This window comes from Branchiostoma lanceolatum, chromosome 17 (assembly GCF_035083965.1).
Source record: "Branchiostoma lanceolatum isolate klBraLanc5 chromosome 17, klBraLanc5.hap2, whole genome shotgun sequence".
NCBI classification, from domain to species: Eukaryota; Metazoa; Chordata; class Leptocardii; order Amphioxiformes; family Branchiostomatidae; genus Branchiostoma; species Branchiostoma lanceolatum.
This window is the reverse complement of record NC_089738.1, coordinates 8,522,901-8,550,302: the sequence shown is the minus strand read 5'-3', so window position 1 is coordinate 8,550,302 and position 27,402 is coordinate 8,522,901. Positions and strand designations below refer to the sequence as shown.

The 27,402-nt window shown below is 41.6% G+C and overlaps 4 protein-coding genes across 6 annotated transcripts; 2 read left to right on the top strand and 2 right to left on the bottom strand.

Annotated features, from left to right (window-relative positions):
• The first annotated feature begins 8,444 nt into the window (after positions 1-8,444).
• Positions 8,445-9,245, top strand: LOC136423384 (3-oxoacyl-[acyl-carrier-protein] reductase FabG-like). The gene has a single exon (XM_066411528.1). It carries the CDS (start codon positions 8,445-8,447, stop codon positions 9,243-9,245), a length of 801 nt encoding a protein of 266 aa, XP_066267625.1.
• Positions 9,246-11,074: 1,829 nt separating this feature from the next.
• LOC136422812 (3-oxoacyl-[acyl-carrier-protein] reductase FabG-like) lies at positions 11,075-12,312 on the bottom strand. The gene has a single exon (XM_066410698.1). It carries the CDS (start codon positions 12,062-12,064, stop codon positions 11,264-11,266), a length of 801 nt encoding a protein of 266 aa, XP_066266795.1. The 5' UTR covers positions 12,065-12,312; the 3' UTR covers positions 11,075-11,263.
• A 1,644-nt stretch (positions 12,313-13,956) lies between these two features.
• On the bottom strand, positions 13,957-23,557 carry LOC136422803 (uncharacterized). 3 transcript variants are annotated; one of them, XM_066410686.1, is made up of 12 exons: positions 23,492-23,557; positions 22,706-22,885; positions 22,130-22,252; positions 21,484-21,687; positions 20,732-20,866; positions 19,929-20,070; positions 19,140-19,273; positions 18,127-18,270; positions 17,575-17,622; positions 16,765-16,928; positions 15,706-15,811; positions 13,957-15,002 (listed from the first exon to the last, which is right to left on the bottom strand). In XM_066410686.1, the coding sequence occupies exons 1-12, from the start codon at positions 23,540-23,542 to the stop codon at positions 14,781-14,783; spliced, it is 1,653 nt and encodes a 550-aa protein (XP_066266783.1). In that variant the 5' UTR covers positions 23,543-23,557; the 3' UTR covers positions 13,957-14,780. The 3 variants fall into 3 exon arrangements, with proteins under 3 accessions (XP_066266783.1, XP_066266784.1, XP_066266785.1); XM_066410687.1 differs by having other exon boundaries at positions 23,428-23,493; XM_066410688.1 differs by lacking the exon at positions 23,492-23,557 and adding an exon at positions 23,401-23,463.
• A 1,837-nt stretch (positions 23,558-25,394) lies between these two features.
• On the top strand, positions 25,395-26,395 carry LOC136422813 (enoyl-[acyl-carrier-protein] reductase [NADPH] FabL-like). The gene has a single exon (XM_066410699.1). The coding sequence runs from the start codon at positions 25,433-25,435 to the stop codon at positions 26,228-26,230; it is 798 nt and encodes a 265-aa protein (XP_066266796.1). The 5' UTR covers positions 25,395-25,432; the 3' UTR covers positions 26,231-26,395.
• The last annotated feature ends 1,007 nt before the right edge of the window (positions 26,396-27,402 follow it).

Sequence of the window (27,402 nt, the reverse complement as noted above, 5' to 3'; positions counted from 1 at the left end):
CGTATTTTATTACCCGGATGTGTGATTTTTCATCATGGTATTAAAACTACATGTATGTATCCATTTGTAGGAGTCACATGGGCAAGATGGTGCTGTGATGGTTGGAAACATGTCAGCTACTCCATGGTTGACTGCACCCGATGCCAGTTCCTCTGCACCATCGGGACTGCAGGTGACACAATCATTGGAAAATGCCAACGCAACCGGTGCCAGTTTAACCTTGCTAACCACCACTGCGACCTTGCCAATACCCGTTGCGACCTTGCCAACCACCGCATGGTCAACCATCGCATGGCCAACCACCGCTGCGACTTTACCAACCACCGCTATGACCTTGCCAACCACCGCTGTGATCTTGCCAACCACCGATGCGACCTTGCCAACCACCGCTATGACCTTGCCAACCACAACTGTGACCTTTTCAACCACCGTTGCGACCTTGCCAACCACCCATACGACCTTCTCAACCACAGCTGTGACCTTGCCAACCACCCCTGTGACCTTCTCAACCACCGCTGTGACCTTGCCAACCACAACTGTGACCTTCTCAACCACCGCTGTGACCTTGCCAACCACAATTGTGACCTTTTCAACCACCCACGTGACCTTGCCAACCACCGACGCATCTCTGACGACAACAGGTAAGCAATATGCCAAGTGACTCAGGATCTCTCAGACTAATTATCTTCGCCGAGTACTATAGTACTCGGGGCAGATTATGTTTTCGGTTGAGGCAGCTGTTTGGTGGGTCTGTATGTATGTCAAGAGCATAACTCAAGAAACCTTTGATGAATCTTTATGATTTTTGGTAGGTGTGTAGTGGTTGTGCAAATGAAGGTCAAGTTCAAAAATGGTTTACCATGCGTTTTTCAACAGTACTACAGCGGACTTTTAATTTTTGTGCGTTTGTATGTAGGCAAAAAAAGTGACGGAAACGTTGATGGATCTTCATGATTTTTTGCAGGTGTGTAGATGTTGTGGAAAGGAAGATCAAGTTCAAAAATGGTTCTCCTGGCATTTTCCGTCGGTACTGCAGCGGGCTTTGTGTGGATGTGTATTTTCTTGTGGACAACATAACTCAAGAAGCTGTTGATGGATCTGTATGATATTTAGTGGATGGGTAGGGTTTACAGAAAGGAAGGTTAAGTTCGATAATCGGCCTTCTAGCAAGTACCTAAGGCACTGCGGCGGAGCTTCAAAATTTACTGGCATATTTTCTGAAAGTGCTATGGTCATGATATTTGTGTGGTAGATAGTTCATGCCATAAGAAGTAAGTTCTGTAAGTTTGAGCCCCCTAGCGGCTTGTTCAGAACTGCAGTGGGTGTTTTTGTTTTGACATTCGGACACGTATTACTTGAGAAGGGGTGAAGAGATTGTAGTGAAGTTTTGTATGTAGAGGCCAGCAGAAGGCCTTGCCTAGAAGCATAAATAAACAGATGGGGTACATAAATAAACCAATGGGGCAGTCTCACTACAATTCAAGCAGATGTGTGGGTCCAGTTGGTTTTTAAAGTGTTCAGTTTCGGCATTTTTGTCCAACACACGGGTTGAGACATAACGGAAAGGGAACAAAATAGAAAGCCTTACAAAACACCTAAAAACATGTGAATAACCAGCTGGACCCACTCCTCTGCTCAGAGAGTACACTGCACCAAAACTGCACCACTGCTAGGTATTACCTAGCACCGTATGGAAAAGTAACATGTACTATGTCTTGCAAAATGTGTATGATATGGAATGAAGATTTATTCTATTCATATATATTGACTGTACCATTTAATTATAACTTTCAATTTTTTTGATGACCAGTTATAACATATATCAGCACACTATACACATATACTAGTCCTGTACCACCAAATGATCTTTATCCCTATCTAGACTGGACTCATTCTTTCCCCCCCCCCCCCCATCATAACTTTCAAACGGTATGGTGTATGATCAAGTTTGCAGGGGGTGATAAGCATGTAAATATTAATCACTCTCCACAATAAGCCTTGATTATTTGGCGAAGATAATGTGTTCGTGGAACTCTAGTTACCATTAGATTCATCTTGTTGTTGTTGTTTATGTCGGTAACTCCTTGATAAAAGTTGATAGAATTAACACTAGGAATGTAAATTAGTATATTAAAATATAGAGTTAATGACTCGCCCTGACGCGTCTACGGTGTCAGAAAGCATGGTCGATTCCAATAACTACCGAATAAACCACCAAGTGAGCGAAGCAAACATCATAGCCATTATCATATATCAAACTAACACATGGGTGAGACAAGTCCTGTATGCCATTTAAATCATTTAATCTTACACACCTTGAAGCATTTGTCAAGCTGAAAGTAACAGGTCCTCTTTTAGATATCCAGACATCCAAATTTATGAAAGTGAATCTGTAAATAACAACATTAGTCATAAATAGCTACTACTTGACAGAATGTTTACTTGACCTTCTACCCCACACATGGTACAGACAAAAAGTGGTCAATGTGTAGTAATGATGACCAGTTGTTATGGCCTTCTCTATCTGACTATATGATGATAAAAATAAAACTTAATTGAATGATCAGAACAAAATCGTAATCCAAGACGATTTGCCATTGTTTCTACAGCCCCACGATGTCCCATTTGGTGGACTAGATATAACAACAACTGCTACCTGTTCGAAAAAGAACAAGTCAACTGGGACACTGCAAATCTACATTGCCATCGACACGGCGCACAGCTCACTTCTATCAAGGACGCCAAAGAAAACAACTTCATCGAAGGTCTCATCTCTAATGGTGGGTAATGTTGTTTTGTTTTGATCTCCATGAAAATAACTTTTTCATGGGGATATTGTTTTGAGTGTGTTTGCGTATGTGTTTGAGGGTGTGTGTGTGTGTGTGTGTGTGTCCGGATGCTTAAAGTCAGCATTACTGAATTATGAAGAACGTGTAGATGGATTGTAATGATAATGCAAATCAGAATCTAATTTGCATAATTAAGGGGGCATTCTATAAACCCGCTCCGTTTAATGGTACGACAGTTAAAAATGAAACATATGTTGTAACTGAGAAATGAAGGGACATTGACAGATAAAAGTTATGCAAATGAAGACCTAATTTGCATAATCAATGAGAAAATACTATAATTCCATATTGGTAGATAACTGGAATGTCATACTTCTGGCATTTGGTAGTCATGTGACAGTGAACATAGTTGAATACAAATTTGCATAATATATATTTCATGGTGATTTGCAGTCTCCGAACTCTTGTTACTACAAGCAGCCAAATGAAATTTCGATGGATTCCATGTATTGTCCTTCGCGCTTCGCGTTATTTCTTTAGAAAGCTCCACTCGAACATGGGTGCAAATTCACAACGTTACAAAATTCACAGTGTGTCAGACTAATTTTATACTCAAAGAGAATTTAAAAGCCGGCACTCTACTTTATTTACCACAGTCAAACCTGTCTATAATGACCAATGATGGGACTTGAAGAAAATGGTCGCAGTAGAAAATTGGCAACTTGATAACAAAGTCTTTGTTGCAAATTTATGCCCGAAGACTTATTGCAAGTATACACCGACAGGGGATAATAATAATGATAAGATATAGTTTACAATTATAATAATGAAATAAGCATAAAGTGAAATGAAAGTCGTCAACTTCTAATCTAAAGCATCGGAAAAATAGACAGGATGTTAACGCTTGGGTCAATGTTAAGAAGAATACTAGAAAGGCAACATATGCGAGAGCAAATACAGCATATTTCGCCTACTCCCTCCCATGCAAAAATTGACTGTTCCAAAACCAGCCTTACACATGGCAGATAAGTGCTCCTAATTGAATTAACTATTTCAACCAATCAGCTGGAATTTGATAACTTTCCGGCAATTTGAAAGGCGGTCTCTCATTGGTTGACTGAATTGATCAATCAGGCAATAGGAATGCAGATGTCACCATATATGGTCAACACCATATATGGTCATATGTCATATGTGAGGAAAATCGTAAATTATCTCCCCCAAATACCTCCAAAATCGTATTTTGAAGTGGTGTATGCCAAAAGTGAGAATTTTTGTTCAATGTACCCCCACAGCAAATTCGAGGTCATTCGGCTGTAATTCCAGAGCACAGGAGGCCAAAATGTACGTTTTTTTGTTGTCTGAAAATGGCAAAAAAAGCTCAATAGAATCATTTTAAAGGCATTTATCAAACAAACGTCTGAGCGTATTTGCCTACTGTACCTTTGGGCCACATTTCAGGTCATTTGGTCCAAAAATGATGAATCGATTTGAAGATTTTACAGGAGAAGAATAAGGGGAAACTTCAGGGGAAAATACCCTTACCTGGACGGATGGATCACCAGTTACCTACACCAACTGGGCTCCAGGTGAACCGAACAACGACCAAGTACTACCAATACCTTCCCATAAGGAGAACTGTGTCGGCGTGTACTCCGAGGTGCGTGTTCATGGTTTATTCTGTTTTCTTGATTGCGGTTGGGATGACCAAAAGCATCATCAGAATAGGCATTATAGAGTAAAACTATTCAAGCATAATGTCATGTCGAGAGACGACAAACATGTCCTTTAGCAATCTCTCAACAAATGATTGATTTGTAGCATAAAAAATGATTTGTAGCTGAAGCTCAGAATACCAGAAACTGTACATGTTTCCTTCGGATTCTTTGACATTGTCCTCGTCCGAGACCCCAAGCAGTTGATTACAGTAACGGCCACAGTGGTTAAAACAAACGATGAGATTCTTAGGGATCGAGAGCAGATACATGTATGGGGTGTGATTTTCCCCCGTTGTCCTTTTATGAATATTCATCAATATTCCATTGTGACCTTTTGTGAAGTCAATTTTACAATGGAATCTTCTTGTACTTTAGAGTAATCGACATTTATGTTTATAAATTTTGTTGTTTGTGACCTTCCACAGACCTACAGAAAGTGGTTTTTTGGGAAGAGGAAGAGAGGAGAGTGGAACGACGCTCGATGCGGTTGGCGCTGTCCGTACGTCTGCAAACGCCCCATTCAATAGATTCGAGATTTCACAATTCAAGATGTATATGTCACAGTTCAGACTGCGATTCTGGTCCTAGGACAGATCGCGATCGCCACTTTTATTTAAAAAAAAACATTACTGTTTCCGTTATCTTAGTATCATTGTTATTATTGTTATTATTGTCATTTCTTGTTTGTATTGTGATAATATATTAGTGATGATTCTTTACTTGTTTTTAAATGTACTCTGGAGGTGTTGGCCTTGTAAAGGATGCATCGATCCTGTTGCCAACACCTCTCAGATTTCATTCTGTGAATTTTAATAAATAAATAAAAAAAATTTAAGTCTGGACTGGAGTTTGTCCAAAGAATGATTGTGATCGCAATAGAATCGCAGATTGTCCTAGGACAGATCACGATCACAGTCTGTCCTAGGACAGCCGCAATCGTGATATGTCCTAGGACAATCGCCGATCGTCCTGAATCGTAATCTCTAGTGTGACATATCTATTGAAATTTCGCCGTGACCCACTAAATTGCATTCAATTTACAAACTTTAAGGTTAGAAACATTTACGACTTACAATATTGCACATTTCATAGCTTGTAAGCTTGAAAGTGGTAGAATTATTGCACGATGTCGCCATTTATACCTTACCCACAATGATTAGAACAGTCACATGTTCATACGTTAGTGCACATTAAATCATCTCTAGAACAGGGCAGTGGTAACTACATGGTTATTTCTAGCGGATGCTGATGAGAGTCATAGTCAAGATGTATTGAGCAGGTTACACATGTATGGGATAGGCGAGTTGCTGTACCTGCTAGTTCTTGTTTTGGGACCGTTCGGATTAAGACTGTTTCTTGTTACACGGTCTGAGACTTGAAGCCTCGTCTGTGACAATTAGTCTCTGTATTCAGACTTCAGTAACATCAGTCTGATTTGACAATGCATGCCATTGGGAAGAACAAAAAAGTAGGCAGAGTTAAATTAAGGGTAAACGAAAGTCAGACTGCAGTACCTTCAGTGTACATTCTAAAAGGTACAGATGACTGCACCACGATCAAGGTCCTGGAACATCACCGTAGCAGTCTTTTTTTATTCTATCTATTTATTTATTTGTTCGTACATAATAGGACAACAGACAATATAGACAGAAACAGCAAGAGAGTTACGTATTAAATGGGAACGAAACCAGACCCATATAACTTGTAGTAGACTCAGTAGGCATTATGAATTACTATAGAATTGACACAATAGTGAGTACGATTATATGCCAACAAGAGTAAGAGATGGAAAGTCTTCTGGTGATAAACATGTAGTTACACCATCGCATAGCCTGGTAACAAGGGGAGAACGAGAAGTGAAAACCAGACGGCAGCCATGTTCTTCACAGGATGCGGGGGTGCGGGGGTTTCATCCGTGCTATGTATGATGGCACAAGAAGTTTGAATATTCATTTTGGTAATACACTGTACCATGTTCACCGTACCAATGTAGCAAAACAAACTTCTGTTCTACGCGCTTCATTTGAAATACATTGGAAATAATTTAGAATAGATGAACTTAGTGTCAGAATCAAGTTTATGATTCTCAAATTTTGCAAATGATTACAGCAAATAAGCTTTTTAAGCACATCAACGGCACAGTAAGCCGACGTACATGAGTGATCTGGTGATATTAAGTCGGAATTGTTGATGTTCATGATGTAAGTAATTTCAAGAAATGATAACAGTGATCATATCAATAAGCAATCTTCATAACAAAACGTTGCAAGTGATAGCCTCCATTGCAGACTCCTTCCGACTGTTTTCTTTTTTAAGTTATCGTTTTCTTATTACATCTTTTTTTCTTGTTGCTCGGCCAGCAATAAGAAAAATTAAAGATGTATTAAGAAAATGGTAACTTGGAAAAGAAAATAGCCGGAAGGAGTCTGCAACCGAGGCTAGTAAGTGATTGATTGCCAGTGCTCTTGGGAATAAGTTTACTTTATTGCATCTTAAGTAGTGTGCAATGTAGGTTGCACTGAATGCCCCACTTCAGGGCTAATAGGGTGTCAGTGATAATGTGCGTCATGGTGATGTAAATTGCAGTCATTTGATTGTCAATGAAAATTGTAATTACCTCTTCAAGTGTCATAAAGTCATGACACGTTACAAAAACATGTTGAATTATACAGTCAAACCTGACAGTATTTTGTGACCACACAAGATATTTGGCTACACATCAGGATGCATATTTTATTGAAAATCCATCTCTTAGATTTAATATTCTTCCCCAAGACATATGGAATAAAGGACTTTCTGCATCATACTTTCAGTGCGTATACTTATATCAATATCAGTATGTAACTTGATTTATATACACCAATTTAGAAGCACATACATGTATACTAGCAGCTATATTTAGTAAGACAGTAACCGTAACTGTAACACTAACTGTAGTTCTATAAAATTCAATATCGAAAAGATAATTTTCTGCATCATTTTTCGATTTTTCCTTGCAATGTTCTGACCCACTGGACTCTGCCGTCACGTTGATTCTGCTGACCTGCGTGACGCATTATGACCTTTGATTCTCATCCAGATGCATGGACATGTTACTGTCCAAACAATAAGCTGTGTACTGTTGGCACTACTATGTTTGCACGAGAACGGTTCATTAGAGCTGGGCTGGCGATTTTTTTACGAGGCATCACTTGCCTCTAACGTTACATTCAACGTACTTATTTGATGAATATAACAAATTTGATGATTTACAAATTCACCGCTTTCGTAGATTCCCAGTAATCTCTCTTAACCCTCACTCAACACTGAACCACTGCACTATCTTTAAACATTGGACCAGTTATATAAGATGAGCTTTGGAGTCAAAGAAGATAAGAAGACTAGTATACCAAAGGTAATTTATTGCCACCCCCAACAAAAGGGTTGTGATAGCACTGAACACAGTTTTCGGCCCATGGGGATTTCTATAGTTAAGGGCCGCAAGGTGACTAGCTTCGACGCGATAAAAATTATAGCGCGGTGCACTCGAGAAATACGAAAAACGAATATGTTTGAGTTTAGGGTACAACCTAAAATCCTGTCGGCGTATCGGCTCCTCACGCCCACTTTGAAACAGCGCTCTGCGAGAGGTCACTGGACTGCAGCCGCCTGACCCCGTGAGGCGGTTGCACAAGATGGCGCATTCATACACAAAGCGGAAAAGCCAAAAGGTCCACTATCCAAATCCTACAGTCTAAAAGCCGACATATTTCTACACCATACAGCACATTTTACACATGGATGCCTCTGACATGCAGCTTTCTACCCAGTCTTCAAGAGTTTGGGCCGCACTATTTTCTGTACCCGCGTCATAGGTCGCGGATAAAAACTGTGTTCTGCTACCTGGTAGCAGCTATTTAGTATTTCTTGACCAGACATTCTTCCAACACCGGCCAACATGTCACACAGCAAGACCGCTCTCGTCACCGGAGGCACCCGGGGAATCGGCTACGGTATAGCCGAGCTCGAGGAGCTCGCCGCAGCCGGGTACGATCTAGTTCTAGGCTACCAACAGAACCAAGAACGTGCCCAAGACGCCAGGGCACACCTACAGGGAACGTACAAGGTACGTGTGTTCCTGGTCGGAGGCACAACAGAAGAAGAAGCCACGGTGGACGCTTACTTCTCCTGTATCGACGAGAACTTCGGCGGCAAGCTGAATGCGCTCGTTCATAACGCCGGTGCGTACTGGGGAGGCCGTTCCCCAAGCAAGCCCGACGCCAACGGCAGCTGGTTCCAGGGCTGGGAGGCGTACGAATACTACCAGGGCATGTACCCGAAATGTTTCATCAGGCTTGTAGAAAAGGCGGTCACCCGTATGGAGGACGAGCGAGGGTACATCGTCGCCGTGTCCTCTCCTGGATGTAACAATTCTTCCAGCCCCTACCTCAGCTACGTCAGCCCAGGCATATCTAAAGCAAGCGTGGAGTACCTGGTTCGGCACTACGCTAAGCAGCTGGCGCCCAGGCGGATCACTTGTAACGTCATCATTCCTGGGTTCACTAAAACCGAGGCCTGGGGGCCAGTTGTCGAAGATATGGGTGCAGATCAAGTCGAGGGTATGGTAAATTCCCTCGGCATGAAGCGTTGGGGATCCCCGCGTGAAGTCGGCGGCGTGGTGGCGTTCTTGTGCTCGGAAAAGGCGGCCTTCGTCACAGGCATAGCTCTACCCATCGACGGCGGGTTACACCTCAAGTGATCGTGAAGAAGTTGGACTCTCTAATATACCGTATATGACGGTAAGGACTGTAGATAAACTGCAATGTGTAAACCAACAATAGCCTCAACGGAATTTCTACTCTTCTGTGTAATTGCTACTCATATTAGTGTCATTTTCTCTTTTTGACATGCCTTGGATAGATTGGTTGAAGTACAGCTGTGTAATATCATAATTCATTAATTGAATATGGGACAAGATGAAGGTGTGAATAAATCATCCCCATATTTTGTGTGTGCCTTTACATGTTGTTCTTGACTGACTAAGGCCTTAAGTTGTTTTGCTAGAGGTGCAAAGGCATTATCGTCATCATTCCGGATTAATGCTTTACTAAACGCAGGGCAAGTTCCAGAGTAATATGAAAACATCGATCGGAAAAAACAACGGAATATATTTCAATTTCAAAGAGATCTAACATTGATCCATTGCATATTGAGTCAACTGAATGAGGCTCGTGTATATGTACGAGTTAATAGTAGTATGTTGGTATACCAGAAGCTCAAACTATTATCAGTGGTCTTCATACAGTAGATGTATTGCTCTTGTTATCTCCATGACAAATGGAGATATAGTTTTGAATGTGTCTGTCTGTCTGTCTGTTTGTTGTCTGTCTGTTTGTGTTTCCGCACTACTCTAGTCAGCATAACTCAAAAACCTCTAACTAGATTTCGATAATATTTGGTATGTGGGCGGGTGTTGGGAAGCCGAAATTCAAGGTCAATTTTGGGCCACCTGGTAAGTGACCTTGGTACTGCAGCGGAACTTCCGTTTTTGTATATTTTGACCTGGACGTGCTATGGTCTTGATTTTTGGGTGGCAAATAGCTTGTGATGCAAGAAAGAAGTGGTGTAGGTTTGGGCTCCCTGGCAGCTTGTTTATATAGGAACACGCTACTCCTGTGACCTGTGACCTGCTTTTATAGAGCAGGCATAACATCGGATTAGTGACCTTTGTCTCTCAACACAACAGGTCATTTGTTGTTCTACATTGATTACATTAACTCCGTCCAGTGGCCAGACATTCTTCGAAGACAGAAAGACTAAGAAAACATTGACAAACGCGTATCAAGCATGTTCCAGACAAGATCTGTTATTTCATATTTAAAGTTATTTTATAGTTTAACGTCTTATAATTGTATATTCATGTATTTGAGTAATATGGCTATCCTTTTATGGAGGAATAAAGGATGGAAAGAAAAGGAATGAATGAATGAATGAATGAAAGTTTTATCTATGTGTCTTGCACATTATGTGCCCAGCCCGCGTGGGCTTATAAGACACCAATACTATATACATACAAGATGACAGAGGTACAGAGTCAACAAAAATATTTTTAAAAAGGTCGAAAAAACAGCAGATGTATAAATTATGTATTTCTGATATCACTGATGTCCATTCATAGTGATAGACCGCTCGACATCTTGGGTCTATCCACCAGTACTTCACCGACACGGCAGTGACTGCTATCAACACTCTATATTCTAGTTGCCGGATCGTAAGAAAGTCTTTATGTAGAAAGATACCGTCTGCATAGCCTCCATACTGCAGACTCCCTGGGCCTTTTTTGGGGCGTATAATACTGTAAATGCTCTTAAGTTCACGTGGTTTTTATTTCGCGCTAAGGCAAAACTGGGGTGATCGCGGTGGTTTTACGTATGCGGCAGCGCTACAGTCACATACTGCTACAGGCTACAGTATTGGACAAAAATATTCGCGGTGGCTTTAAGTTCGCGGATAAAACGGTCGCCGCGAAAACCGCGAACATAAAACCACCGCGAACATTTCTGCATTTAGAGTATACTTTTTGCTGATTACTTCCTTTTGTACTGCGTCGTTTGGGCAGCCGATTCGTAGTAATAGGCCTATTACTACGGGTAAAAGCTACATTAGCAAAAAGTGTATTATAAGACCCAAAAATAAAGGCCCATAGAGCCTGTTATGGAGGCTATCATCTGCAGTGGACAGTTCTAAAACCATTAGCTGATTATAAGATCCCTGTGATTACTTGCCGAGGTGGAAGCCACCGTCTACGGGCAAACATGCGCCGGTGACGAACGCCGCCCTTTCCGAGCACAGGAACGCCACCACACCGCCGACTTCACGCGGATCGCTCCACCGTTTCATGCCGTAAGACTTCACAAAGAAATCTTCGACTCGAGTCGCTCCCAATTTTTCTATCATCGGATCCCAGGCCTCGGTCTTGACAAACTCCGGAATGATGACGTTACATGTGATCCGCCTGGGCGCGAGTTGCTTGGCGTAGTGCCGAACCAGGTACTCCATACTTGCCTTGGAAATACCAGGCATTACGTGGTTGAGATGGGGACCTCCGCTGTTATTGCATCCAGGAGAAGACACGGCGACGATGTACCCTCGCTCGTCCTCCATACGGGTGACCGCCTTTTCTACAAGCCTGATGAAACATTTCGGGTACATGCCCTGGTAGTAGTCGTACGCCTCCCAGCCCTGGAACCAGCTGCCGTTGGTGTCGGGTCGGCTTGGCGGCAGGCCACCCCAGAAGCTACCGGCGTTGTGGACGAGCGCATTCAGCTTGCCGCCGAAGTTATCGTCGATACAGGAGAAGTAAGCGTCCACTGTGGCTTCTTCTTCCGCCCCACCTCCGACCAAGAACACGTGTGTCTGGTACGTGTTCTCCAAGTTGGTCTTAGCGTCTTGGGCACGTTCTAGATTCTGTCGGTAGCCTAGAACTAGATCGTACCCGGCAGAGGCGAGCTCCTCGGCTATACCGTAGCCGATTCCCCGGGTGCCTCCGGTTACGAGAGCGGTCTTGCTGTGCGACATGTTGGTGCGGTGATGCGCTGTGGGAAGAATATGCGGCAAAGATTACAAGTTGTTATTGTAGGGAGGACCTAAGTGACCTTTGGTATGCTGCCCTCTTCTAAAGGGTCATCTTATATAAGTGGCCAAATGATTAAAAACAGTGTATGAACAGTTTGATGAAGTAAGGGGTGAGAGAGATTACTGGACATCTAGGAAAGCAGTGAATTAGTAAATCGTCTTATTTGTCATATTGGTGAAGACCTTTAGCATCAAATTAGCACGTAGCAACTAGTATTAAGTGTTTCCCCTTTAACAAAATCGAGGTCAGGTCTGTCTCATTGAACAGTTGTCCTGCCAATAGTACACAGCCAATTATTTGATAGTAACGCTTCTTGCATTGATCTTGATCTTTATTTGGTACTGGGCAACACACCTCTTGTTGGGGTAAATCGCCCAGGGGAGTGCGCTGCGCTTTTATTGTCCTCTGAGGTGCAGGAGCACCGCCTCCTTGAACTTGGGAGGGTCAGCTATCTCCGTGACTTCTTGAGGCAATGAATTCCAGTCTCTCACAGTGCGAGGGTAAAAAGAGTATCTATAACAGTCTTTGTGAAATGGTTGACTCTTATATGAATTTTGATTTGAGTGTCGCGATTGGCGCGGTGCAGGTGACAGATAACCTTCGACCGGTAGGGCTATCTTATGGTGTCTTGCCTTTTGCAGAACTGTAAGTCTACTAGCTGTCCTTCTATCCTTTAAAGTATTCCACCCCAAATCGGAAACAAGTTTAGTAGCACTATCATATGTGTAATATGAGTTTATGTTTACATCTTACATGTATCTGGACGAGAATCAAAGGTCACAATGAGCCACGGGACAGGTGTGCAGAAGTCACGTGACAGCAACAGGTGCAGACGATTGCAAAGAAGAAAATGATGGAGTACGATACAAAAAATCGTCAGTTTCTTTAGAATTACAACTGTCTCTGCTAAATGTACTTATACTGTACCCAATATGCTCTTCTTTCTTGTTGCATGTGAACTCAAGTATGATGCAGAAAGTCCTTTATCATTTAGTACGATACCAAAAATCGACAGTTTCTTTAGAATTACAACTGTCTCTGCTAAACGTACTTATACTGTACTCAATATGCACTTCTTTCTTGTTGCATTTAAACTCAAGTATGATGCAGAAAGTCTTTTATTCCAGATATACATATAAAATCCAAGGGATAAATCTTCATTAAATAGAAGCTCTGTAATACCATTTTTGCAGCAATGTAGCAGCTTTCATACCATTGCACCGTGACTGATCATAGAAAGATATACATACATACATACATACATAGTCTTGTAACAACAATGCATATAATGTAGACAAGTCATTCATCTCAAGTTTCTAATTGACATTTCAGGGAAAAAAACCCTCTAGTCTAATGCTTTGGTCGCAATTGGAAAAGAGGCCCTGCCGGGTAGTTCACGGGCAGTTTTTTGCACTTTTGGGCGAGATCCCTACGTGGCCTAGTGGGACACCCTGCAGCTTCTTTTGATTACGGCCAGGTCCCAGAATGTTTTTAATTCACAGTTAAAATCAACCCAGGACCCGGCAAAAAATAGACGCCTTAGGCTAATCATGAGAACACCGGGAGATACTCCCCGGTATCCGGCAGTCCACGGGGACAAATGTGTTTCTTCTTTTGGGCACGGCCAGGTCCCAGGATGTTTTTAACTCGGAGTAAAGGTCAACCCAGGACCAGGCAAAAAATAGACGCCTTAAGCTAATCATGAGAACACCGGGAGATACTCCGCGGTATCCGTCTGTCCACGGGGACAAATGTGTGGCTTCAGGGCCCCGCCGGGGCTACACCCCCTACCGGCACCGGCGCAATTGTGACGGAAGCATAAGTAAGTAGCTATCATATCTATCATCACCTCCATTTTCTAAATAAAACAAACCCAGAATAGCTTATCTTTGTAAGTTCCAGCTCCTTGAAAAGTAACTGTTGTGATGACAAAGCTTTTCTCGCTTATTTAGACCAAAATAAATGTACACCTCTATGTATAATACCACTTATATCATAAACTCCATCTTCCAAATAAAACTACACCAAGAAAAGCCTTATAGTCTATTGTTGTAGCTTTTACAAAAGTTCACTTTTCCTAATTATATTCTTTCGCCACACAGGTATTTTATTTGCAGCTTCTCAGAATTGCTGCGCTTATTTTTTCCAATTCGAAAAAAAGGGCCCCAAACACAACCATTTACAAATCTTTACTTAACACTCATTTAGATATGATGATATGGCTCAAGAGACTTATACCAGTACAAAATAATGTGTACACAATAAGGTTCAGTGCACATCATTTTGTGCTGGAAAGAAAGGTTATCAGTTAAAATCGCCTTTACCTGCCACCTGTCCCAGTACCCAAATAAGCTTTCATACAGTACTTTTTAGGTATAACGTAGTTGTTGAACGTTGTTTTGAATGACGACCCAAGAACTACATGTAAACTCCATTAACATTAATCCGCCCGGTTACATAAATCTGCCACACTGAAAAACAGTGTGTTTGAGAGATCACTAGTGCTGCAACTCCAGGTATGCACAGTTAAGATATACAGGAGTGCATTATACTGGAGGATTTTTGGTTGGAGATCTGTTTCGACGTATCTTTTCAGCGGGATTATGTACCCTAGTGGAATTATGTTAGTAGATGTACAACAAGTGGTGACCATTGTATCTAAAGCTCAGTATGCCCCTGAGCATCACCAACTACTTTATGTAAACCAAGACTTTGTTCGAACTCCTTCGCCCTCTCTTGATACTCCTCGTCCATCTCGGGAGTCATCTCTGGTTTAATCCGGATGAGCCAGTTCTCAAGGGCGTACTCGATCTTCTCAACTGTCAGGTCCTGGATCTGGACGGTGTCTTCTTCCTGATCCTCAACCAACCTGTCAAAAATCTGTGCACAAATGTTGAACAATGATTCACAAGTGTCAGAGCAGCATCTTACTGAAAGGTGATGACTAAAGAGTTCATGAGGTCATAAGTGAATTAATGAGTGAGTTGAAGAGTAAGGTGATGAGAGATGGAGTTAGTGGGTGAGTGTGAGTGAGTTCAGGTCAGAGTGTATGAGGGAGTGTGAGTGAGTTCATGAGAGTGAGTTAGTGAGATAATGAGTGAGATGATGAGTGAGTTGATGAGTGAGTTCATGAGGGAGTTCATGAGTGAGTTGCTGAGTGAGTTGCTGAGTGAGTTGATGAGTGAGTTGATGAGGGAGTTCATGAGGGAGTTCATGAGTGAGTTCATGAGTGAGTGAGTGAGAGAGTTTATGAGTGAGTTCATGAATGAGTGAGTTCATGTGTGAGTTCATGAGTGAGTTAGTAAGTAAGTTCATGAGTGAGTTAGTTCATAAGTGTGTTCATGAATGAGTGAATTCATTCTGTATGACTATATTGCTGAATGTAACTGCCATTTGGCATAACACACCAGCTACATGTTTGAGTGAATGAGTGAGTGAATGAATGAATGAATGAGTTCATGAGTGAGTTATAGACTTGGTTGATATGCATTTCACCAGATATGACTATCACATGACTGTTGTATGATAAATTGATACCCTTTTCATCCTGCTAACCAAAATCAGTTAATGATATCACACTCACCTCTGTTCCAAACTTTTCAGTACCCCCAAGTTCGTTCATGTAGGCATGAATAAAGTCGGACCTGGTCAACTGTCCCTTCTCCTTAGCCAGTTTCACAATTTTGCTCCTACAAGATCAAGAAAAAAATATTTAGCATAAACTATTACTTTGAATGGGAAAATATAAGGCATACTGGACACTTCATGATATTTCTATTGATAGGAAAAGCATTGTAAAAAAAACTTTAAAATCTATGATCCTAACACTTTTCCACACATGATTTTCACTATTTTTGTTTCCAAATCCTTGGAGGCAGGTTACTAGAATTTGACGAGTGTGCAAATGAGGATACTTAGTCAGAAACAAATTCCCAACATGTTTTCATGTTGCTGCAATCCAGTGCACGTGGTAGCTCTTGAAGGCACAGACATACGGTTCTTTTGGCACAGGATTTTCCTCTAGCCTTGGACAGAACCTCCAAGCATTAGACATTTGCTATACATTAGACAGCTTAATTTCTATATACACGACCATGACTGTTCTTACAGAATGCCCTCCATATGCTGTTGTACACCTGACGCACCAATTGTATGTGACAAGGGCTACAATTTCTATTTACAGGTTTGTGTAGCAAAACCTTTGTTGGATCTGTTGGCATGTGTGGTGGCCGCCATCTTGAATTGTGACGTCGCCATACCATTGTATTGTGAGGGGTGTTTTGGGGGGTGTTTTAACACTCTCTATTTCTAACAAATCGACATACAACTATCACACATTCAACTCAAATAAAACGAAAAATTCAATACCAGATCATATTTATAAAAAGACCCCATAATTGCTAAACTAACATAGCAAACCTGAAGTATATGTAGCACAAAGACTTAACTCTAGTAGTGGAGTTATGTTAACAGCAATATGATCCATACAATCATCCACCCCCTTACCACAGGCAAAACTCAAAACAGAACTCTACCCTCACTGTGTGCTCCCGGGCGCATCTAATCAAACTATTTGGTCTCCGCCCAAATGTATCCAATGAAAATGACTTAATTCAGATCTATGCCCTGAATTCAAACTTACATGATTTCATCAGGGTACGTGTAGGAATATTCAAACAGCTCTGTGTTGGAAGGCTCCTGGTTTTCAAATTCCAGTGTGAAGGCTCGAAGTGCATCCCAATCCAAGGCTTCAACGTCATCAGAGTCAAGGTAGCCTTTAGAGTTCACATCCACAGCCGCAAACGCCTGCAAAGATTTTTTAGGAATGAAATATCACACATTCTTTATGGTATATACATGACAGTACATCTTACAAAGCTATTGATTATAAAATAAGGTTGACAAACATTTTTTGTTTTTCTATTTTTTTTTCTCTCATTCTTTTTATTTATTTTCAAAATAGCAAAGAAAAATAAGAACATGGCACGTATACAAGATAAGTGAAACACATGAGAAACCACAAAACAGATACATAAAACCGGGAAAATAATATATGATCACAATTAGTTAATGAGATCCCATGCTCTGTAATAATAACATGATGAGAAGAATGATTTATGTTAATACCAGTAATGACAGTATAAATTGTATTCTTCCCCACTTGTTTTCAAACAGGTGTTTTTGAGTCTTATCCAGTCGTTTGGCAATAATATACACTAATTGTTGAACATAAGAGACATAAGAAATAAAGCCAGATTAATGTAACGTCTTTTCACAATATTTGAGAAATTCAATATAGATTTTGCATAAAAGAATAATTAAGTTTGACAGTTATGTCAAGATGAGGCTACATTTTTTCTATGTGCATATTTGTTTGTTCATGCCTTTAGAGATGTTTCTTAATCATTGTGCCTTTTGATGCAGACATGTGTTAGAACATCTCACTACTCACCCTTTCTGCCTTCCCCATATGAAAGTCATCATCATATTCAGGCATTTCCTGTGAAGTAGAAGACATATAACACACTGAGAAGTCAGGGAGACACAATTCCTCTTCAAATCCATCAGTTCCTAAAATTGCTGTATATTAGTACAGGTAAAAGGTAACCGGTGCAATGGCCTAGTGGGTAGAGTGTTCGCCTTGCATACGGTAGGTCGTGAGTTCGAACCCCGGCCAGGTCATACCAAAGACTCTAAAAATGGTACATTCTGCTTTCTTTGCTTAGCACTCAGCATTTGGGAAAGAGTATGGTAGTTAACCACACGATACTACCAGTGGACTAGCCCCCTGCTGTAGAGACTTGCACAAAGTTGTGTGGCCCAAGGGCTGCCGAAACAGAGATTGGCCCTGCCTTAAGCACCTTCGGTGTGGGGAGGACATTAAGTCCCATAGCTTTTTTGAGGTCTTAGAGGCAGTGGGCTGTTATCCACTGTGTCAACGACAAACATTAACATAGTTGACATTGACAGGCACATTAACAGCTTAATGAAGCTCCACACTTACCAACTTGAGTAGTTCGAAGATGAAGTCTTGAGTAAGTTTTCCATCACTCTCTTCCACCAGTTCATACAGTTGATCCCTGATGCCCAACTCCAAATCAGCATGTCCCATAGTCATGTTCCCAAACCCTGGCCAGTCCCACATTACCTGGTGTTCATAAATACACATAGAAACTAAGTTAGTATGCTAGGAATCCATACACTTACCAAGGACAAGGGCTCTGATCCCCACATTCAAATCAGCATGCCCCATGGTCATGTTACCAAACACTGGCCAATCCCACATTACCCTAAGTATTGGGATGCAAATGTAGACTTCTTGTGATATATCGTTGCTATTAGCAAATGAATAATCAATCATGCAAGAAGATACCTTTTACAAAAAGCAGCAAAAAGCATGGGACGGAAATGTTCGAATGAAAGTGGGTTCATTCCTAGACTAGTAAAAGGCAAAGGAGCAATAGTATCATAATACTGGGCTTAAAGCCTGTAACTTAAAATATCAAATTCTGTATCACTCAAATAAATAAAACAACAGAATCCTGTCATCAACACAGTTTCAGTCATGTCTTTTTTAACAGAATGACCTAGCCAGAACTGTAAAACAACAATGCATGTATATTGTATGAGACTCTACACAGGAAAATTATGATAAAAACAAAGCAAAAATGCCCCTGCAGTTCTAGAGCAAGCTGCTAGAGGGTTCAAACCTTAATACCCACTTCTTTCTTACATCACAAGTTATCTGCCACCAAAAAATCAAGACCATAGCACGTCCAGGTCAAAAGATTTTAAAAAACGGAAGTTCTGCTGCAGTACCAAGGTCACATATCAAGGGGCCCAAAATCGACCTTGACCATTATCTTCCCAGCACCTACCCACATACCAAATATCATCAAAATATACTCAGTGGTTCTTGAGTTATGCTGACTACAACGATCTCGAAACACAAACACACAGACAGACAGACACACCCAAAACAATATCTCCATTTTTTCATGGAGATGATAAACAAACCTGAAAGTCGCTGAGGGGTGTGTACTCCACCTTCTGTGTGTCACAGTCGGAGTCATCAAACTCCTCCAGCCTGGCAAACAGGATAGCCACAGCGAGGTTCACATCTCCTACTGACTCCACCTGGTGCCAGTAACCTGGGATCGCACACAGAGACATCGTTTGAGACTACATTCCAATAGCATTACTGTAATACATCGTTATTACTGTGGTGTAATTCAGTATCCACTATGTCAGTTGCAACTAAGTCACTGTACATTCATTGTAATTTCATTTTGAGAGCATTGCAAACAAAAGAGAACTCACACTGGTTTTAGCAATCATTAATGCAATGTAATTCTATCAGGTTGGCTAAACAAATATTAGGGCTTAACACTCTTTTTGTAGGTAGGTAGGTTTTGACACTCTTTCTGTAGTTAGGTACGTAGGCTTTAACACTATTTAGGTAAGGTAGCAGGTTTTAAAACTCTTTTGGTAGGTTATGGTATAGCTTTAACACTTGTTTGGTAGGTAGGACTTAAACATTCTTCAGGTAGGTAGGGTTTTAACATTCTTTAGGTAGGTAGGGCTTTAACATTCTTTAGGTAGGTAGGGCTTTAACATAGGTAGGACTTTAACACTCTTTAGGTAGGTAGGGCTTTAACATAGGTAGGACTTTTATTATTAACACTCTTTAGGTAGGTAGGTACAAAATGTAGGTCTTTAACACTCTTAGGTAGGTACATTGTAGGACCTAACTTTTAACACTCTTTCTGAATTCGAATGGAGTGAAGCTAAGTTGGTGACACTTACTCTTGGGTAGATACAGGCAGTCTCCTGCGTTAATGGTGAAGTTGGACCAGCGCACCTTGGCCATGTTGGGGTGTTGTAGTAGATCAACTTTGTGCACATTAACTTCTGAGTACCCACCAATCTCTCGTGATGGCTCCCAGGCCTAAAGAACAGACACTGACATTAATCATCAAACAGTCAAAAGAAAACTATTAGAGACAATGTGATCAAATTTCTGAAAAGTTAAATATAGGCTGAGGGAGTAATTGATAAAAGTCACAGACAGCTGCTTGGTACTTCGACCACAACACTTGTCTGTGTTACTGTTACCTTAGTAAGTAATAAGTTGTACATGCATTTAAGTTCGCGTGGTTTTTATTTTGCGGTAGGGAGGAAAATAATGGAGTGTTTGCGGTGGTTTTAAGTTCGCGTTTGAAACAATAGTAGCGCTACAGTCATAGATGGGCAAAAGATTGGAAACCGCGAAAACTGCAAACATAAAACCACCGCAAACATTTCTGCATTTATAGTATATCTTTGAGTGTGTTTTTGTGTGTATGTGCATGCGTGTGTGTATGTGTGTGAGTGTACATGTACATTTTGTACACCTGTGTGTGTGTTTGTATGTATGTGTGTCTGTGTGTGTGTGTCTATGTGTGTGTGTGGGTATGTATGTGTGTGTGTGTGTGTGTGTTTTACATTGTCATGCAGTACAATGAACATGTAGAATATACCATACATAGTGTTTGTTGGCCAAACCAAGGACTGGTCGGAGATCACTTTTAATTAGCTTTTGAAAACAAAAATATGGAGACAACACTTGCCTTGTGTATGAGAGGTTCGTACTTGCGCTCGATCATTTTCCAGTGTTTGGTGCCGTTGTACAGACAGTTGATGGCATTAAAGGCATCCTTGTGGAGAATGCTGCTGCCACCGTTAGAGCTCATCCACAGATCAATCTGAGATAAATCAAAAGTAGATATAATAACGTTATCAATATAAATGCTTCAAGCAAGTCTTCTTAATGCTTTTGCTATTCTGATCAAAATAAAAAAACCATACCAGCTACCAGTATGTCAAGAAAACAGATCTTGCTCAGTGTTCTTCAGCTTGTAACACAAGTACAAATGATGCAGATATATCATTACAGGGCTTTTTCTAAAGAGGGTTACAGGGGCGCTGCGCCCCCTATGCATGCCCTGACCATGCATCACCTTATCCTTGGAAGCAGGTCCTCTGACATTAGCATAAAATTCTGCAGATTGACCAAGGATACTACTAGGTCATATGTGACCTATCTGACAGTAATTTCCCCCTCAAGAAACCTTAAAAGGCCCGGGGTCGTTTCAAGTTAAAATTCTCTAAAACTAGAACCCCCCCTCCCCACCATGATCTTGGATCCTCTGTTTACTCACACTGCTCCCCCTTGCAATTTTCCCTCAAAGAAACCTGTATATCACTGCCAGCCCATCCAGAAAAATGCATGTATTTTTCAAGAACATTGATGATATGAGCTAACTAAGTAATACATATTAAGAATGTCTTAATTATGATGGTTACCTTACAAGACCCTTACCTCTACAAGACTCTTGCGGAAACTGCCACAGGTGAGACAAGGCTGTACCAGGACTTCATGGTACATGTCGGTGGGTAACTGTGACACGACATACGCGTCGCTGTCGTGATAGGTGTCCAGGAAGTGCTCTAAGGTGTCTCGTCCTATTCCCTTTACTCCAATGGGGAGCCAGCTATGTTTTTCCCTCTTACCCTCTAGACGAACCTTTGAGCAAAGCCAAAATTAAATGTCAAAAGATTTGTTTGATATATCTGTATGTGAATAAGCATCATGCATCGATTACTTTGAAAACCATGTAAGAAGTCTTCAAAATGACTATAACTTCAATAAGCAATATAAACTTTGCCAGATCAACTGGAGTAAACAGTTTCTAAGTTGTGCGGCAAAGGCTTGATACAATTTGTTTCAAATCCTAGGCTCTTATTTTATGCTTAAGATGCTGTCAACATATCTAAGTCTATTCTAGCCTGTGTTTACACATCTCTCGCTGGCTGGGGCTAATGACACCCTCACGGTAACCGTCAGGCCGGCGGCTTAGGAGCACGATTTAGTCAGGCTAGATCTATTCATGGTGATAAAATACTTTGTCCCCCTATACACACAAATGAAGAAATAAAATCATCTTAGGTTTGGTTGACTCTTTTACCTCCAATTTTCCATACTTGTCCCTCAGGTATTCATCACTCCATAAAGTGAAGGCGGGGCTGTTTTTGGCGGCACCTCGCAGTATCACAGCCTTCTCGTGTTTCACATACTTGTCCCAGAACTCCTACAATTCAAAAGAAAAAATGTTTTCATCAATGATCTTTGATCATCTTCAAGCCCAGTCTGCACATTTATTCTGTATATTCTTGAAATCTGTATCAAATGTAAAGCAACAGCAAGTAAATGTTAAGGATGACATCTTATGTAGACTCCATGAGGGAAAAAAACAACAACTTGAAGATGGATTTAAAAAAACAAGTTGGCTAAATCTTCAAAATAGACACCGTAGAAATTGAAGTTACAAAACATGGTAACACAGCATGTTGGCCTTGACTACATAGAGGAAACATTTCTTGCAAAACTTTAGAAGCGCACTAGTGTCATCCTTAAAATTTACTTACTGTGGCCTTAGTGTTGATTTAATTTTGGCAGATAAGGACTCCAGGAAGAGACATAATGTTGCTGTTGACAGTGACATTGTTAAAACCTTAGACTAGAGGAGATTGTATAAACCTACCTGTGGATTTGGGATGGTGTGCAGCTCATCTATGGGGACATCAGGAGGTCGATGACCCCCCAGAGGTTGCAGGTGACCCACGGGAAGGGCGGAGTCACCAGTGACAGGGTGTGATCCACACACAGCCAGGAGGAGGAGAAACTTCCACACCAGCTCCATCTTGCTTTCAAGAAGGTTTGTCTGCACGGTAGAAGGGAAATCTTAACTAATAGAGGTAAAGCGCTAGCAGACATTTCAGATAACAATGGAACAAATCGGTAGCCATTTTGCATGAATGTTCTGTTTACTCTGAAGGTTGACAGAGCAAACTTAAGTGTGAAGAAAATGTCATGTGATCACCTAAGCTGACATAACCGCCCCCAAAAGAAAACATGCATGGACCCCTAGGATACACAATATATAGTGGGCTAGTTGTACATTTGCTAAGGGGTCTCAGATTACATTTAACAATTTTCAGTTGTATTACAAACAGCGCACGCATCTTGTTTTGAAGGCTTACATAGTTGTCGCTGTTGTTTCCTCAATAGCAAATGATGTCACCCTACGTGACAACTGAGCTAGCCTAGGTTTAACCACCTGTCGAACAAGTTGCCCATCAAGACTACCTAGTAAACTGCTGTTGTTGTCAGACATTTCGACTCTCTTTCATATGCCTTTCGCTTAAAACACAAACCGATGCAATAAATTGCACTTACATCACCACACAAGTGTCATACGCAAACCTTTGCTCCCTAAAACTAGGGCAGACAAGTTGTTTGTTTGAAGTCATCGACAGCGCCAACTTACCTGCAAAATACTTCCGCCTTCCCGAAATGACTGTCTCACACCAGCGTTCATTATCTCGCACCAGCGTTTCAAGTGGGTCATGTGACACGGGCGCGAAATTCAAGCGCGTTTAAAGGGGTTTAAAGGCGTGTATAAATGTGCTTGTACTACCTACCCTCAAGTCCAGGCGCGAGGATGCCGCTGTCAAACTCTTCAAACAAATGCTCAAAGGTGACCACCCCCTACACGATCTCGTCCCCCCCTGTAGATCTGCAGCCACTGGTCGGTCACTTAGGAACAAACACAACATCTCCATCCCCCCAGCTAGAACCAAAAGACTACAGGACTCTTTCCTACATAAGGCAATCAGTTTGTACAACAATCAGTAGCACCTAATGTGCAATAACGCTTGGATGTATATATTGATATGTTTGATATATTGTATTTTGTATATAGGTGTTTTTCTATTTTATTGTGTATATATAGTGTCTGACCAACAGAGGCCATGTTAATATCATCGCCATCCAGGCATGTTATTTTGTCTGTAAGTTTGTGATATTTTGATTAAAGAATTGAAGAATTGAATTGTATTTCGTTGATTTCCGCCTGCCTCATTATTGGTTATTGATCATTAAATGACGGGAGGAAAGGCATGCTAACCACCTTTAACATTAATCCGCCGGGTTACATAAATCTGCCACTTTGAAAAACAGTGGGTTTGAGAGATCTATTGTGCAGCACCCCTAGGTGTGCACAGTTAAGATGTACAGGAGTGCATTGTACTGAGGGATATTGGGTTGGAGATCTGTTTGGACGTATCTTTTCAGGGTGGCGGAGTTATTCAATGTTACCCTGGTGGAATTATGTTAGTAGATGTTATGCCCCCAATTTAGCCAAGCACACCGGGTCACCCTTACTTCTTCCAAGGTTCCGAGGATATTTTCTAACGTCCTTGCTTCTTCGACCAGTTTGTTGGCTGCCTTTGTCTCAATATTTTCATCTAGAGAGCATCATGTCATTGCCTTTTAATTGCCTTTTTATTAGAATCATTTTCTGTGCGTTCCCATTGAGTGTCCCGTTCGCCATATTCGATATGTCCACACCACCAACATGTTGGCGGCTATTTCTGTAAATATACAAACAATTGCAAGAGCTACTTGAGTATCGTAACGTTATATCATTTAACGTATTTATACGTATACATTCCTATATATGTTTCCCTTGCCATATCGATGTCTAATTAATAAAAACAATGTGTGAAGCCTAAGAAAATCAACCACTATGTAACTCGAGATCCTGACATTTTGCTCTTTAATACGGGGAGTGGGTGCACGTGGCTTACAGATGCCAAAGGTCGTTATTTGCCCTACAGTATGAAACTGTTATACCATTAGCCATGCACTGTATGCTGGCACCCTAGAAGTGCCCAAACTATATTCCACAATGTCAACGTCGGTGGTCTTGTTACAGTGTCACTCATTTTTTAAGTAAAAAACGCTACTAATAGCACCTATGCCCTTCTTGTATTCAAAGCAGTTATGTAACCTCGGGGTTAAAGGGTTAGTGACCTTTGGCCCTCAATACACGAGCCAACAGGACAAAAGGTCATTTATTGTCCTCCATAGATAACAGCAACACCATGTAGGCCAGACACCTGCATTTACATGCCACGTGTTAATTTGATGATGTAGCCTATGGGTCTTCACAAATTAATTTAAAAATAAAATGATTTGAATCTCGAATTTACTGCCTCAGTGTAGATACCTTTTATCTTTGTCACATCTCTCTCGCTACAACGCCAATGTCCACACACTATCTTCAAACAATGGACCACTTATGTAAGATGACCCAAAGAAAGAAAGGAAGAGGGCAGTATCACCAAAGGTCACATGTAGGTTCTCCCTACAAGAACGAGTACAACAACTCAATCTTTGTCGGATATTCTTCCCACACAGCACCAACATGTCGCACAGCAAGACCGCTCTCGTTACCGGAGGCACCCGGGGAATCGGCTACGGTATAGCCGAGGAGCTCGCCGCAGCCGGGTACGATCTAGTTCTAGGCTACCAAAAGAACCTAGAACGTGCCCAAAGCGCCAGGGCATATCTTGAAGGAACGTACAAGGTGCGTGTGTTCGTGGTTGAAGGCACGACAGAAGAAGAAGCCACAGTGGACGCTTACTTCTCCTGTATCGACGATAATTTCGGCGGCAAGCTGAATGCGCTCGTCCACAACGCCGGTGCGTATTGGGGAGGCATCGCACCCGGCAAACCCGACGCCAACGGCAGCTGGTTCCAGGGCTGGGAGGCGTACGAGTACTACCAGGGCATGTACCCGAAATGTTTCATCAGGCTTGTCGAAAAGGCAGTCACCCGTATGGAGGACGAGCGAGGGTACATCGTCGCCGTGTCTTCTCCAGGATGCAATAATAGCCAAAGTCCCCACGCCAACTACATGATGCCTGGTATCTCTAAGTCCAGTATGGAGTATCTGGTTCGGCACTACGCTAAGCAGCTGGCGCCCAGGCGGATCACATGTAACGTCATCATTCCTGGGTTTGCCAAGACCGAGGCCTGGGATCCGATGCTGAAGAGCTTTGGAGAGGATCGCGTGGATGGTGTTGTGAAATCTTACGGCATGAAACGGTGGAGCGATCCGCGTGAGTATGGCGGTGTGGTGGCGTTCCTGTGCTCGGAGAAGGCGGCGTTCGTCACCGGGGTTACCCTGCCAGTGGACGGCGGTTTCCACCTCGGCAAGTAATCCTAGAGAGGTTGTAGACCGCGTCTCCTACCGGGACTTTACGGGAGAGACATGTCGATTGCAAATAAATATTGCGACGCTCAGACTGGCTGTTGGCAAGAATGACTGTAATTGTAACGTACAATGCAACCAAGATCAGGATATATACAGTAGCTGCATGTGAATTGTGTGTTTGAATTGCATGCATATAAAATATACTAACGTTACCCATATACGCAAACTTTTGTTTTGTGTTTTGTTTTGTGTGATTTTTTTCTTGAGCTACAACAGAATAAAGCATTCAAACGTTAACGCTATTATTTCATGTGTTGTTAAATGTTTCATTTGCAACTGGTATCGTAGGAATGTTATGCTAGCACATGCCACAGAATGACTTTTGTATTTCAACAAGAGTTGCAAAGTAACTTGCACAGTGGTGCTTACTCAATAACATTCAATAAAGCATCCAGATAGCATTATCATACGCCAGTGCATGGACATTAAAACACCATTTTCTATTTCAGAAATGAACCACCAAGTGCCGAAAATTTCTTGAAATATTTAGGTAAAAGAGCGCATCCTCAAGCTTTTAGGGGTCAAAAATAAGTAGGGCAAATAACGACCTTTGGGTTATGTAAGCACACACACGTGTATCCAGAGCGAAAGGTCTGGAGTTGCCTGACGATTGCTGTTGAGATGCTGCCCACGAGATTGGGTAAAATACGTGACCTCTACAAACAAAAGGACCGTACCCGAATGTCACATCCTCAATTTGGAATGTCGGCCCAACCTTAGATACCAAATAACTTAACTGGAAATCGCGTTGCTACTGAATTGCAAATTTAAAAATGTGCAATCATCATTAAGATTCATCAAAAAGAGATTTGCAGTGATCGCGCCTCTAGGTGCCATTTCAATTGCGATTGAAAAAATGATAACAAAAAAAATGAAATAATTAAGAAATTACCACTTCAGACGACTAATTGATTGTCGACAACTTGGAGCCGATTGGTGCCTTTTCGCAACCAGTTGGCGAATGTATTTTACAAACAGCCGCCAACAGGCGCGGCCCAGTAAGATACCCACTTTAAACGGGTAACAGACCGATCGACTGAGCTGACTGCCCAGCCTTAGCATGCCGTTCAACCAATGGGAGAAAGGCAATCAGTGATACAACCAATGCATGTCCGTCT

Coding starts and splice junctions, on each gene's coding strand:
- LOC136422803 (XM_066410686.1), bottom strand. CDS start 23,542: ATGAACGCTGGTGTGAGACAGTCATTTCGGGAAGGCGGAAGTATTTTG. Junction 20,867..21,483: donor TCCGCAAGAGTCTTGTAGAG/GTAAGGGTCTTG, acceptor GATTTATCTCAG/ATTGATCTGTGGATGAGCTC. Junction 17,623..18,126: donor TCTTCGAACTACTCAAGTTG/GTAAGTGTGGAG, acceptor TCTACTTCACAG/GAAATGCCTGAATATGATGA.
- LOC136423384 (XM_066411528.1), top strand. CDS start 8,445: ATGTCACACAGCAAGACCGCTCTCGTCACCGGAGGCACCCGGGGAATC.
- LOC136422812 (XM_066410698.1), bottom strand. CDS start 12,064: ATGTCGCACAGCAAGACCGCTCTCGTAACCGGAGGCACCCGGGGAATC.
- LOC136422813 (XM_066410699.1), top strand. CDS start 25,433: ATGTCGCACAGCAAGACCGCTCTCGTTACCGGAGGCACCCGGGGAATC.